The sequence below is a fragment of the Artibeus jamaicensis genome, unplaced genomic scaffold (assembly GCF_021234435.1).
Source record: "Artibeus jamaicensis isolate MK-2021 breed Jamaican fruit bat unplaced genomic scaffold, CSHL_Jam_final contig_851, whole genome shotgun sequence".
Classification (NCBI taxonomy): domain Eukaryota; kingdom Metazoa; phylum Chordata; class Mammalia; order Chiroptera; family Phyllostomidae; genus Artibeus; species Artibeus jamaicensis.
Window position 1 is genome coordinate 2179127 of NW_026521986.1, and position 14790 is coordinate 2193916.

The window sequence follows — 14790 nt, forward strand, 5'->3', positions numbered from 1 at the left end:
ATTTCTGGACATGTCTTCTAATGGGGAAAAGTGTGACCAACCCTCAGGTTCTCCAAGGCTGTGGTTTGCAACGCGTGGACCAGCTGCATCAGTATGATGTGGGAACTTGTTGGAAATGCAGATTCTCAGGCCCTACCCAAAATCGGAATCAAAATTCTGGAGTAGGGCCCAGCCACCTGACCTGCAAGTGATTCTGACACACAGTCAAGTTTGAGAAACACTGTGCTGAAGAATGATGAGTACATTTGCAGATCTTAAAGTCAATGGTGTGCTTTGGTTGCTTATTTCAGTGAGGAAAAGTATCTTACTAGAAATTTACAGCATAAATAGGAATTCATAGGTAAACCAAGATTGGGTTTCTCAGCCTCTGCATAGAATTAACCTTTTGAGACAAATAGTTCTTTCTTCTGGGGGCTACCCTAGGCATTACAGATGTTCAGCAGTATCCCTAGCCTCTCTCCTCAAGATGCCTGTAGTGACAACTACAAATGTCTCCAGATGTTGCCAAATGTCCCCAGGGATGAAGGGTGGGGGGAATCAACCCACCTGAGAATCAATGAACTACGACAAAAACATAATAGATTAATTTATTAAGCAAATCTCTGTGGTAAGTTTTCAGAAACAACAAATAAGGATTCCAGCTGAAAGAACTTTAGTCTTAGGTAAGCACAAATATATTACAATGTTGTGTTGTTAAAAAAATACAGAAATTTAATGTATGGAAGCAACTAACTCTTCCTAGGGTAGCTGTTGGAGACTTCACATGAGAAGTGACATTGGACTCTTCGAAAGAAAGGAAAGGAAAAAAAGAAAGAGGAAAGAAAAGGAAGGGAGAGAGAAAAAGAAAGAAAAAAGAAAGAAAGAAAAAGAAGGATGTTTGATCCATGTGCAATGTCTGAGGGTTAGGATCTAAGTACTTTACTCTTGGGTACTGGTGAGAAATTTCTGTATCTTAAGGTACATCAGGGTAGGGAGTGAAGAGGGAAATAAATAATAAAAACAGATTGGGACCCTCTTAGAAAGGCCTGGTGTGTAGTAGACAGGATGAAGTACAGAGATCAAACTTCACTGGGAGAAGACGGGGTTAATGGCACTAGCCACTGAAAGAGTTTCAGCAAGAGATGGCCATGATCAGGTATGGTTCCGAAAGACAAGAGTGACCTCACATTCTCCTGGTTTCCCTCCTTCCTTGTTTGCCTCAGTGTCCTCAGCCAGTTCATCCTCCCCCACCTACCTTTAAATTCTAGAGGCCTTCAAGGCCCAGTCCTGGGCAGCTCTGGACTTCCTCCTTCATCCCAATCACACCCACAGCTTTGAAATCTATATTTTCACAACTCTAAATTACGTCACCAGCTCCACACCATGTATCTTGCTACTTGGCATTGCCCCACAATGTGCAAAGCACCTCAAACACAACATGACCAAAATGGAATTCATGATCTTTCCTAAAAACCTTGGTCCTCAATATTTTGCATCTTCAAACATGGCACCACCTTCCACCTAGTTTACTAGCCAAAAACTTAGGGTTCTTTCTTGATGAATTATTCTCCCTCATTTTCAGCCCATATCCAATCACCAAGACCTGGGAATTTTACTTATTAAGTATCTTTGTATCCACTCATTTCCTCCATCACTTGATCCTCCTCTTGAATCTTAGCTCGAATCTTCTCTCTGGACTGCTACTGTTACTTCCTAACTGGGTCTCCCCATATCTAGCCTCTGCTCTACACTATAGACAGAGTGCTCTTTTGTTTTCAAATTTGTAAATTTTTATTTATTTGTTTGGTTTTTTTGTTTGTTTGTTTGTTTAAGAGAGACAGGAAGGGAGGGAGAGAGAGAGGGAGAGAAACATCGATGTCAGAGAGAAACACTGATTGGCAGCCTTTCGGCCTGACCTGGAACCAAAACCACAACCTAGACATGTGCCCTGACCAGGAATTGAACCAGTGACCATTCACTTTGCAGAACAATGTGCCACACCAGCCAGGGTGGCTCAATGCTCTTTTAAACAAAATTAATCTGACCATCCCACCCATTTATTTAAACACTAATGGCTTTCTCCTTTTGATTTAGGGTAAGAACCCCAATCCTTAATATTTACAAGGCGCTGCATGATTTCACAACTCCTTCCTCTCTAGTCTGATTTTGGGTCACTTTGCTCCTTTTTAGCTCACACTGGCCTTTTGCGAGTTCCCTAGGACACCTGCACCTGCTATCCCTTCTGCCAGGAAAGCTCCAGCACCACCACTTCCCCGGTCCCCGAGGATCTCCGTCTCCGAATGAATGTGAGTCTCTCAGGGGAAGCCTTCCTGGGCTCGGACGACATACCACTGTTTATAATTGTGCTTTTGTGACTATTGCTTGCCTCCTGTGGTAGACTGTAGGCTCTGTGAAGCCTAGAATTTTGTCTATTTGGTTTTTTTTATTAGATTTTTAGCACTTAGCACTCTGGAAAACTGCTAGAAACAGAAAAAAAAAAATTTAAGTGACTGTCAGAGAAGAATCTGGCATCTGGGAGGCCAGTTAAGAAAAGGCATTGTAATGGCCCACAGGAGAAATGAAACAGTCTGAACTCAGGCATTTACAGCAGAGAGAGGAGATTTTAAGGGTAGTGTATGGATGGAGGTATTTGGATATAAGCAACACAAATACGGCACTGTCTCCCTTAAGCAAGAGAGAAATTTGCTGGAAGGACAGGGGAAGTTCAGATTACAAAAGGACAGTCTGACAGCCAGCCCCAAGAACGAGAGCAGTCAGGGCAGCTCTGTGGGTAGACAGAGCAGAAACTAACTGAGGGTGATCTCTCTCGGGCTCTATCAGCATAAGTCTGTGTCTGCCATTGTGTGGACCTTCTGTCATTTCTCTCAAAATCCCAGGACCTGGGGAAGGAGCCTGCTTGGCGCGCCCCGTGTGTGCCTGGTGGTCCCAGCAAGGCTACATTCTGGGGGTAAACCGTTTCCCAGGGAAAGGAAAGTGTTGATAAAAGAAGGAGAAAGCTAGTGATAGTGTCATTTTTTTAGAGAGAAGTGATTTCTTTACCATAGAATGTTATAGCATTACTTTTGTGCAATTAACTTTGGTCAGGGAATTCCATCACAGACCTACTAACTGGGTCTAAACAGACTTGCTGGATGGCACAGCCAGTTAAGATGAATTAGTTACCATATTTTTCGGACCATAACATGCACCTAGGTTTTAGAGGAGGAAAATAGGAAAAGAATTTTGAAGCAAAAAAATGTGATAAAATATTTAATAACATGAATAACATAATATTTCACCAATGTAAATGTAAACAGAATTCAACAGCAGCACTAACAACCATTATTCCTCCCAAATTTGGGGCAGGGGAGTGTGTCTTATAGTCTGAAAAATACAGTCCTTCAATTTCTGTCTACTCAGAAAAAGAGATACTGCTCACCTTCAACAGAGTCTAATGAATACTGAGAACACCACATATTGAATAATTTTTAATACTTCATTTTACAATGACTGATAATGATCAAATTTCTTTTTAACAGGCTCACAGACAATTTACTAGCAAGAATACCAAGTGTTAACCATTCTTTCATGTTTTCGATCTAGCTGGCCTGTAGTCGACAAGTAAAAGGCTTGTCACACTATAGTGGCTCACTGGTTGACTTCTACTGAGGACCCGTATTTCAACAATGCCGTACACAGTCCCTCTCATAAGAGCCTTAAAGATATAGCAAAAGTCCAACTACAGGTTGGTCTTCTCACATCAGTTTATAGACCTCAGTTCCCTAGGTAAAGCAGGCCTTCACCGGACAGAGAGCGCCTGGCCACAGCCGTAACGGGCACCCAGAGAAGCTGGCCCGACCCCCTCCTTCCCAGGCTGTGTACGTCAAGGGTTGAGTACCTTATAATGATAATCCATTTCCCTCACAAACAACTTGGACAGAGGGCATTATTTCACTAAAAAATTGGAAGACTAAAATAAGTCACTGTTTTGAGAGCTACAACTGAAGCCATTATGCCAAGAGCATTTAGAAACAGTATTAGAATAATTACCATAGAGTACTTTTTCAAAACAAGAACTAAGGTTTTGGCTTTACCTGATATGTTAGTGACTAGAAAATTATTTTGACTTTTTGGCATTGTGTTGCTAGACATGAGATTTATACGTAAATAGAGGCAAAGATGAGGTACAATGACTTTGTACTTAGGCACCGTGTCCTAGTTTAGGAAGAGTGGAAGTTGGCTTACATGTACAATTTGGATATAGGTTTCCACATGATTAAGAAAAAAATTACTTAAAGAAAACAACTGCTTGAAAAAGAAAGCCCTTCAAAATCCCAGAAGTCACTTGAGAAGAAATCCATCCCGCAGTGGGTCACCGCCTTCTACTGTGAAACTCGCCACACCTGTGTAATGGGCTTGCCCGGACACTTCCACTATAACAGCATTGTAATCACCGCACTTTGCTTCCTGGGGAAAAAAAAGGATGAAAATAGTACAATATCAAAAGACTGCACTCACACCTGGCTCTAAGTCATACTGTGGATTTTTATCATTTTAAAGAAAACCCAAGGGTTCATCCAACAGGCAATGAATGGAGAGCGACCTGATCAGGTCTGGGTTTTCCCTAAGTTGGGCTGTAGGGTGGGAGACAAACTGGAGAGAAGAGAAAACGTGCAGAACCCTTTAAGAGGTAAGCTTAATTCAGTGATTGAATCTAGAGTCACAGGTAACTTTTAAGTGAAGATGGAGAAAAGCAAAACACGGAGATACTGTGGAGGTGGAACTGACAGGCCTGGGCCCCGATGTACGTGTGATGCGAGGAAGAGGAAATATGTTAAATGTGACTACAGCTTTTAGCTTGAAAGTGACGTCGACTCTACCATTAACCAAGATGGGGAATGAGGCAGGAGAGGCATGTTTAGGGAAGGGGGGAGCACTATTTAACAAGTTGAATGTGCAGTATCTCTGGGATAACTTTGAGACGCATTTACTGCACAGTTGGGAACACAAGTGTTAGACTCAGGGGAGAGGCCCAGGGTAGGCATGGCAGGGAGGAAGGTTTGGAGGTCATCATCAGTGGGCGACTGAGAGTTAAAGCTTCAGAAGTGGGTGAAATTGCCCAGGGGCATTAAATTACAGAGGAGATGAGAAAGGAGCTAAGGATAAAATGCTGGGGCCGGGAAAGGGAAGGAGCAGACATTGTCAGAGAGCCTGAAGGAGCCCAGACAGAGAGGAAAGGTCAGTGGTGCAGGAGGGGATGCTCAGGAAAGTGACGTTAGTAACTATTACACAAATACCTTCAGATCTTAACTGCAGCGTGTCTTTAATTTCTGATTTTTAAAAAGGAGAATAACTGAAGCTTAAAGCAAAATGTCAATGATCAGGTTAGAGTACAGTAATTTTACTATCATGTTATAAAGCTGCCATATAACAGAAAGCCTCACTGAAAACTTGCTTTGTCTAAGAGCAGTATAATGTAATGCTCAGCAGTGTGGGGTCTGCTCAGAAAGACCTCACTCCTAGTCTGGGTCTGTCACCTAAACGCTCAAATTCTCCAATTTATCACCTATTAAAGAATGATAACAGCACTGACTTCCTGGGATTCCTGTGGAGCGATGGTGTGCACACAGCACAAAGTGCGTAGCTTGGAAATGGGCATGTGGTGAAACACCCAGTAAATGATGTGGAGCGGGGGTGTCGAACTCAGTTTTCACTGGGGCCACATCAGCATCATGGTTAACCTTCAAAAGGCCGAATGTAGTTTTAGGACTGTATAAATGTAAGTACTCCTTACCTAGGGGCAAGGAACTCTACATTCGGCCCTTTGAAGGCAACCATGAGGCTGATGGGGACCATGTGGTCCCCAGTGAAAATGAGTTTGACACCCTGATGTAGACTCTTCAATTGCAGACTTGAGACAATGTATTCTAAATTTTTGCACACAACATAAATGGTTTGGTATCTCATAAGTTCATGTACTATATACGAATGCCTAACTTAAATAACTAAAGTTCAATACTCAGAATAATAACCAACCTTTAAAAAGAGCTATCTTGGGATATAAAAGTCTTTGTTAAAATAGATTGCTATGTTAAAGGACTCTTTGTGGCTAGATTCTTTTACTAGATGTAAACAAGTCATCCTATAGATTTCATTTATTAATATGAGTAAATTCATTAATTAGCTCTATTAGCATGTTTAATATCTGACTGCATTACAAAAATTCTACTTCCTGCAACTTTTCAGGACTTTCACATCCTGTTATAAAATGGAACACTCTTATAGAACAAAAACAAACAAACAAGTTCAAACCCTAATTTAATGGTTCTCAAACATTTTGGCCCCAGAATCCCTTCATACGTTCTTAAGGTCTGAAGACCTCAAGAGAGGTTTTGTTCACTTAGGTCATATCTATTAATATTTGTTATTTTGGTAATTAAAGATATTTGTTCATTAATTCATTAAAAAAATAAAGTCATTACAAGTTAACATAAACAAAAAAATTTTGTAATGTTTGCCCAAACAAAAAAATATTTAATGAGAAAAATGGCATTGTTTTACATTGTTGCAAACAGACAGCAGCTAGGTCCCCAACCTGCTTCTGCATTCATTCAGCCGGGCCTCTGGAGAACTCCACTGCGCATGCGTGAGAGAATGAAAGCGAAAAGCAAGGAATGCCTTGGTGTTACTATGAGTGTAGTTTTGAGCTCTGGACCCACGGGAAGGACCGTGGGAACCCCTCAGGGCTCTTCAAACCACACTTTGAGAACCAACATCCAAGCCGAACGGTTGTCACAGGCCTGCTTTACAATCCTCTTCTGAATGCTGAGTGAAGAAACTCATTTCACACCCACTCACACCTCTTCCGTCTCAAAAGTGACACAGTTAAAGGAGCCTCGGTGCCACTCACCCTCACGGCCTTCCCGGTGAAGACTGAGCCGGTGGCGCTGCTTTTGAAGGCTCTGGTCTGGCCCGGCTCCAGAAGCCCTTTGTGGCACTGCAAGGCAATTCGCGCTGTCACTCCTGAGCCGGTAGGACTTCTGTCCACCTGTTTCAGAATAAATGCAGAGAAGCATGTTCAGAGCGCTCCAGTTTCACACTGCATGGCTTCTGTGCCTGGAAATTACAGTTTTAATACCTGTTCATCCGCAAACACACAAATGTTGGTGGTTGGCTCCTCACTATAAGTGTCTTTTCCATCAGTTAATATAGTTCCATACAGAAAGGCAAGGTCTTCACTATCAGGATGAGTAATTTTAAACTGCAAATAACAAAGATTGTCAACCACATGTAAATATGTTGATTCAAATATATTTTTTAAATTTTTTATTGATTGATTTCATTTTTAGAGAGAGAGAGAGGAAGGGAGAGAGAGACACATTGATATGTTGTTCCACTTATTTATGATTTATGCATTCATTGGTTGATTCTTGAATGTGCCCTAACCAGGGATTGAACCCACAACCTTGGCATTTTGAGATGATGCTGTAGCCCACTTAGCTACCCGGCCAGGGCTAAATTTATATTTCAAATAACACATATGGGGTACTGTTAAACATAACTTTTTTATCTTTATCATTTTAAAAATACCTTTTGAGTCAAGGTACCAAATGCTAGAAGCAACATTTTTGTCTAGATAAATAAAGAAAGTTTTATTAAAAGTTATGATTGTTATTCTCAGAGTCCTTCCTAAGGGGTCGCCCTGCACATATCTCTAGAATGGCCCTATTTGGTACACACAGGGCCTAAGCATGCACACTCCGCGGCACGGGTCCGTGGCTGCTCAGACAGGCAGAGCTGAGACAATCACATCCTTACACTGGGGAGCCCGAAGGGATCAGGCAGAAAAAAATCAGGCAATGAGAATCTAGAGCTGAAGTTAATACCATGGATAGAGACAAGACTGTGAGAAGCCACAAGCAAGCAAAAGTTACAAGGATGCAGAAGCTATTAGGTCACAGAAACAACTGGACAAAAAAACAAGATTTATTGTAAAGGATGAAGTCAGTTGGTGTCATAAAACACAGCAGGTACACGCAGAGAGAGGCAGGTGCAAGCAGGATAACTAAGTCACTCACGTCCAGGGCAGAGAATGGTCAGCCCAAAGGTACACTGCTTCCTGTTCCCAGAGGTCTGGTGATTTAATTTTTCCTGGATTTTGGTAACTTCTGCTACTTTGACCAAGATGAATGTAATCTTACTTCCAAGAGTATCTTTACGGATAGTACATTCGACTACCCCTTACCTGTCATTGAAAGTAGTTGAAGAGGTTTGGATTCTTAGAATCCAAATACTCCATTTATAAGCAGGTTACAGAGGCCTGCATATTGGATCTTGGTTCTCTGTTCTCTTAAAGCCCCTATCGGCCCCCCCTGCCCCCCCTCCACTTCAGCACCATCCAACACCACGTGGTTCACTGGTGTGCTTCCCTCCCTAGACCAAGCTCCCTGAGGGTGAGCTTCATTCTTCCTTTGTGCCTCCAGCATCTAGCATAGTATCTGACATACAGTTGGCTCTGGGTAAGTAAGTGCTTGTTAAAAGAATGAATGGATGAAGATGAATTTATATCATACTAATTTCAGCCCAGCTCCCAATGGCCTTTCCCTAAATCTAAATTAGCAAATGAATGGTCAGCAATTCACAAAGTAGTTCGACTGCTTGATTCATCCCTAATAAAAGTTTTGCTCATATTTTTACAGAATCCTTCCTTCAAGTCTGTCTTTCACAACCTTAGTGAGAAGTTCAAGATTTGATGAGAAGTTCAAAAATTACTTCTATTAAGAAAACCATGGCTTTTCCTTTTGATTTCATTAAAAATAAGTTGACATGATTTTAATGCCAAACTGTTAACTTACACTATTAGTTGTCTGCTTAACAGAACAGAGAACTGATGTCAATTCAGAGCTTCAGGAGTTACAATGATAAAACGATTCTACAGATTGGTATTGATGGTTCCAGAAAAAAAATAATTTAAAGCAGGATAAACTATATGTTTTAACTTGTTATTTAAGGTTATAAATTAAGTTAAAGCTTGAGATATGTTTAATTGGCTCATTATTAGCACAAGTATATTAAATACTATCATTCATAAGTTATCTGTTACTTAGAATAATAATTAAATTATCAAATACTAAAACATTCAAACTGTATATGAGTTATTCGTAGGTCCCAATTTCAAGGTAAAATGGCAGACTGGCACTAGAAATGAAAGAATATTTGAAATTTGTTTATTATCTAAATTGATTTTATAAGAATAGTTTTCCCAAGCGAAAACTAGAGTTACTTGAGTAGTTATTTAATAATTTCTTAGCAGTATAGGAAAATTCATTGATTAGGAATTAATGTTCTCTGCAAATAAGAGAAAGACTGATCAGACTTAATGAAATCTAATTTGTAACCTATATTTTATATTCATTATTTTCAAGTTTTGTAGAATGATCATATATGGCAAAACATGCATTTCAAGTTTGTGGAACACTATATTATGATACATATACTATATTTTTAAGTAACCACAAATTTATTAGTATGTATGTATTATTAAAGTTAATAATAGTTATCATTATTGAACACTCATTATGAGCTTGGCACTACACTATTCTAAACCTCTACAAAGCAGGTATTTCATAATTTCCATTTTACAGATTGGAAAACTGAGGCACCTGAGGATACGTAACCTGCTCAAGGTTATAAAAGTTACAAGTGGTTGCTCTGGCTGGTGTGGCTCAGTGGTTGAGTGCTGGCCTGTGAATCAAAGGGTAACTGGTTCAATTCCCAGTCTAGGGCACATGTCTGGACTGTGGGCCAGGTCCCCAGTAAGGACCAAGTAAGAGGCAACCACGCACTGATGTTTCTCTCTCTCTCTTTCTCTCTCCCCTGCCCTCTCTAAAAAATGAATAAATAAAATATTTTTTAAAAGTAATAAAATAAGCCCTGGCTGGTGTAGCTCAGTGGATTGAGCACGGGCCTGTGAACCACACGATCGCCGTTCAATTCCCAGTCAGGGAACATGCCTGGGTTGCAGGCCAGTTCCCAGCAGGGGACACACGAGAGGCAACCATACATTGACATTTCTCTCCCTCTCTCCTTCCCTTCCCCTCTAAAGAAAAATAAATAAAATCTTTAAAAAAAAAAGTAATAAAATAAAATAAAAGTTACAAGTGGCAAAGCTAGAACTCATAAGTAGTCATGCTCTATAGCCTAAGATTCAAACCAGTACCCTATTCTTAATACAACTAATCATTTAAATACAAAATATAGGTATTTAAATTTCTGCGTAAACATGTAACTGATATTTCCTTCGTGACACAGAGAAAGGCGACCGTTCTGATGGCAGCGACGGCACCGACCTGAGCTTTCACTGCTTCTGTCACTGCACTTGCCGCATCCACAAGGTCCCTGGTCTTCGAGGAACAGACATCCAGCCCCAACTTCTCGGCGCTGACAAACGCATAAAACGCACCACCGTATGCAACATCCACCACCACCTGTCCACGCCCAGGAACATCCACCAGCACATCTAAAAGAAATGTGTTTGCAAATGAGTTTGTGCTACAATTGTGACAATAAAAATCAGAGAATATGTCATGCGTGTATGTTGCAGGTATGTGGAGGATCTTTTCTCCCTGAAAAAAAAAAAGGAACGAAGCCAAAGTCCATCTTCAAAATAAGCATCAAGTAAATAATGATAAACCTTCAGCTAAGTGTGACTTCCTGCTTTTAATTTGATGTTTGCATACATTATGCACGTGAATGCCATGTTTTCTTAAGTTACACATGCCTATTTGTTAACTATTCTGAGAATGTTTTTTCTAGGGAACATCATGAAGGCAGAGAGAAGAAAACCCTGGGACACCAATGTGTGAAAATTATGAAGGAAAATGTAAGTTCCCTCTCATACTACTAGGAAGGGTTTTATTTTATTTATTTTTACAAAAGATTTTATTTTTAGAGAGAAGGAAAAGGAGGGAGGAAATGAAAACGAGAAACATCAATCGGTTGCAATCTGGGACCAAACCCACAACCTGGACATGTGCCCTGACCAGGAATTGAACCAGCAACTTTTCGCTTTGTGGGACAATGCTCAATCAGCTGATCCACACAGGTCCAGGCAGGCAGGGTTTTAAATAGTGAGGATTTGGAGTCCTATTTACAAATTGGTTTTTTACAGCTCTAAAGTTAAAACAAAATGAAAAAAAGATATTTTTCCTATTCCTATATGTTATATACACTTATTCACTTATACATTTCATCCCAGGAAAGCATCCTGCAGGCAAATACTGAGAACAAAGCTATTGTAGAATCACTGGCCTTTAGGGTGTTATTTTGCATCAGGGTTTTAATGAGTATTTTAAGTGTCTAACATACCCAAAGTTTCACCTGAAGGTCAGTTGTTTGAAATCCTGAATAGGTATTTCCAAAGGAATGGGGCTGGATGATATTTTGGGATCTTATAACTGTTTTCCCCTCTCTCACATTTCCCTCTCTTCCTCCAGTTCAAGTGGGCTTGGTTATCGCAGCATCTGGGGGAGGCTTATGGCACAGGAGAAAGCAGATTTTGTGGAAAACTAGGGTCTCAGGGGAAAAAGATTTGTTGTCAAAGGAGTGTTCTGAAGGGAGAAATATTCCTCCTGGTCAGTAGAGAAATTGGCTCTGGACTGAGAAAAGAGGCTGGAGGTCCTGAGTACAGAGCACCTGTCTTCCCCACAACACCATGGAGAGGCCATGGGGGCGGCGGGGGCAGGGAGAGGGCAGATTGTCAGAGGCAGCAAAAAGGAGGAAGGCAGGGGCAGCGGCCACATGGAAGGGGGAAGATGATGCTTCCCTGGTAACCTGTGCAAGCTGAGGACCAAAAGGTCCTCCTCTCCAAGGCCTTGGCATATACATATCAGGAAAAGGGGCAGCAAGTGGAGGGATGAAGCTGAGCCGGGTACAGTCTCAAATTCGTGAGTGAAGTTGTGAAAAATAAAATATTTCTTGTATTCCTGAGTTAACACAGTCATGCAAAGGTTCCAGTGTGCTATCAGTTACAGGCTAGCCGACAGAGCCCTCTTTATATGTGATGTGTGAAAATACAGAACATGTATCACCAAAAGAGTAAAACATGTCTGTGGAACTTGACAGCAAAACTGATGAAAAATGTCTTCATCTGGGTGCTGGTACAACATGAGAAGCACATCTGATGAAAGGAGAATAAGGAATTAGATGAAAATAAGGAATTGCAAGAAAGCTAAGTGTGTCTTTGGGGTCCTCATGCATAAAGTGGAATTGCTATTCCCCTCACAAAAAAGGTTTCTTTTGAGAATTCCATGTGATAATGTGTGGGGAGTGCTTGGCACAGATGAGAAATGCAATACATGTTAATATTAAAGCCAAAAGTTTAGTTTCCAATGGGAATAGGACTCTGAAGAGGACAAGATGTTTACATTTGTCAATCAGCATGTCCTCTAAATCTCATTTTAGTTACTCAACAAATGTTGACTCTCTCCTATTCTAGCACTTGAACATAGTGAACAAAACTCGAAAGTTTTCATTTTAGCAGGTGGAGTGGAGGTGCTCAGCAATTCTCCGGGGTGGGCACTGTTGTCATGTTCCCATCACAGACACGGCACTGAGGAGTAGAATCCCTTTCATGATGTCACCAAGATGGGGAAGGGCAGAGCAGTGATCTTGGTTGAACACTGTCAGTCTGCCTTTTTTTGTATAGTTCTAAGTAGAGAATTTAGGATTTCGTTTTAATGACACAAAGCGACCATAATGCTCACTGATTATTGTACAGTTATGCGGCGATGCTCTCAGGAACTACTGTGTTTACAGGGTTGGTTGCCCCTGCCATGACCATCCCAAACTGAAGTGGTGGTCCTGCTGCCTGCTGTCCTTTCCCCCCAAATCTTCAGTGCTTCCCTCTGCTCCTGGCACAGCGTAGTTAGCCAAGTTAGTTAAACTGCTGAGGTTCTGCAGATGCAATCCTAACGCAGATGTGACACCGTTCTCTCCCTAAAGGAGAAAGTGGCATCAATTTGCTCTAAGACAGACAAATACTTGGGCTATTATGGAATCATTCAGAATGAGGCTAATCCTGAATTCAAATCCTAGAGGAAGATCAAGACCAGTTGACAGAATGATTTGCATTACTTAAAGACTCTGAAAGAAAGAGGTGATAACCCTGCTCCTCTCTGGACTAAGTTACCCACCAACTCACTTCCAATCATGACTACTAAAGCATCCTCACCAATACAATTCAGCCCTTTGGAGGGATGTCCCTCTATGTAAGGATGATAGTTATTAGACAGCTGTTTTACAGGACATACAGCTTCAGTACTGGGGAGGCCAGAGGTTCAGCACACCTAGAGAACTAACTAGAAACCTTGCATATTCTGTAGTCTGTCTCTAGGAACACACACATACACATGCACACACACTTAAATTCTAAGTAGTGCTTTATACATGCTCATTTAATCCTCACAAACATTCCATGAGATAACACACAAAAAAGCATAGAGAGGGTTAAGTAATTTGAATAAGGTTGCACTGCTTCAGGGGTTGTCAGACTTTGAACCCAGGCAAAGTCTGTTCCTGTTTTCAAAGAGTAAGAACAGAGACATCCACCCCTATTTAAACGATTTATAAATGGCCTAGTTCATTCTCACTTAATTTCCCCCCAAGAAGCGGGGAAGCATTTTTTACAGATGAGTTTTCCTAACTCACTTTTAGTAACTTGTCAGGGGGTATGGTGTGACCACCGAGGGTATTCTGAGCAAGCCAGGAACCCAGTTAATAAATTGGTTGTTCTTTGCTTTTCCCTTGACCCCTGCAGACATTGCTTTGTCCCACTGTGAAATCTTTAGGAATGCCTGAGAGTGGGGGAACTAGATGCTAAGAGAGAAACGCGGAATTCTGTGCTTCCCAAGGCTGTCAAGACCACAGGCCCATACATCTGGGGGGGCAACTGAATTGCATGCACTGCACAAATCTGGAAGGCTAAGATGCTGACACACACCCACAGAGACTTAGAATTACCATTTTATCAACTGCAAAGGCTCTGGGGGTGGCTTAGTTGCTCCATGTGGGTTCCAGCCCAGAGATATAGTGTAGTTAGTTGTGTCTCGGGTTGCAGCCCAGGGCTAGGAGGGGCCCTCTGGTTACCTGTGGCCAGTGCGAAGGCCGGGACGCTGTGGAAGCGCACCCGGCCGCGGCTGAGGCCGCCCTCGCACTCCACGAAGGCGGCCACCAGCCCGCACGGGCAGTGGATGTTGACGCGGGCCTCGTGGGCGCCGGCTGGAGGTGCTGGCACCAGGCCGAAGTCGAGCGCAAAGCGGCCCAGCGCCAGCACAGCGTGACCACACATGGAGCTGTAGCCTTCGTTGTGCAGAAACAAAACGCCAAAGTGCGCGTCTGGTAGCTCGCTCGGCACTAGCACTGCCCCGTACATGTCCCGGTGTCCCCGGGGCTCGTATAGGAGCCGTCGCCGCACGTAGTCAAGGTGCTGGCGCACGTAGCGCCGCTTGGCCAGCAGCGTGGGGCCCACCACCTCCGGACATCCCCCCAGCACAATGCGCAGGGGCTCGCCGCCCGTGTGCATGTCCACCACGGACAGCGTCGGCGTCCCCGGGTCGTGCGGTGGCAGCCGGGGCCCCGATAGCGTGCAGTCGGTCGTCTGCATCCTGGAACACAGCCATGCGCCAGCAACGCAGCCTTCCACAAGTCCCACTGGCGTACTCTGCGAGAAATGGTTAGGACCCTTGGTCTCCTCAGGGGGCGGGGCCTCCGGGCACAAACAAGGAAGTGAGAGGCGGGAGGCGGGTCTTCGTA

General features: G+C 42.5%; 1 protein-coding gene across 1 annotated transcript; it reads right to left on the bottom strand.

The window, feature by feature from the left end:
- Positions 1-650: 650 nt before the first annotated feature.
- L3HYPDH (trans-L-3-hydroxyproline dehydratase) lies at positions 651-14743 on the bottom strand. The gene is made up of 5 exons (XM_037139876.2): positions 14125-14743; positions 10329-10498; positions 7118-7240; positions 6890-7027; positions 651-4446 (listed from the first exon to the last, which is right to left on the bottom strand). The coding sequence occupies exons 1-5, from the start codon at positions 14639-14641 to the stop codon at positions 4321-4323; spliced, it is 1074 nt and encodes a 357-aa protein (XP_036995771.2). The 5' UTR covers positions 14642-14743; the 3' UTR covers positions 651-4320.
- Between the last annotated feature and the right edge of the window lie 47 nt (positions 14744-14790).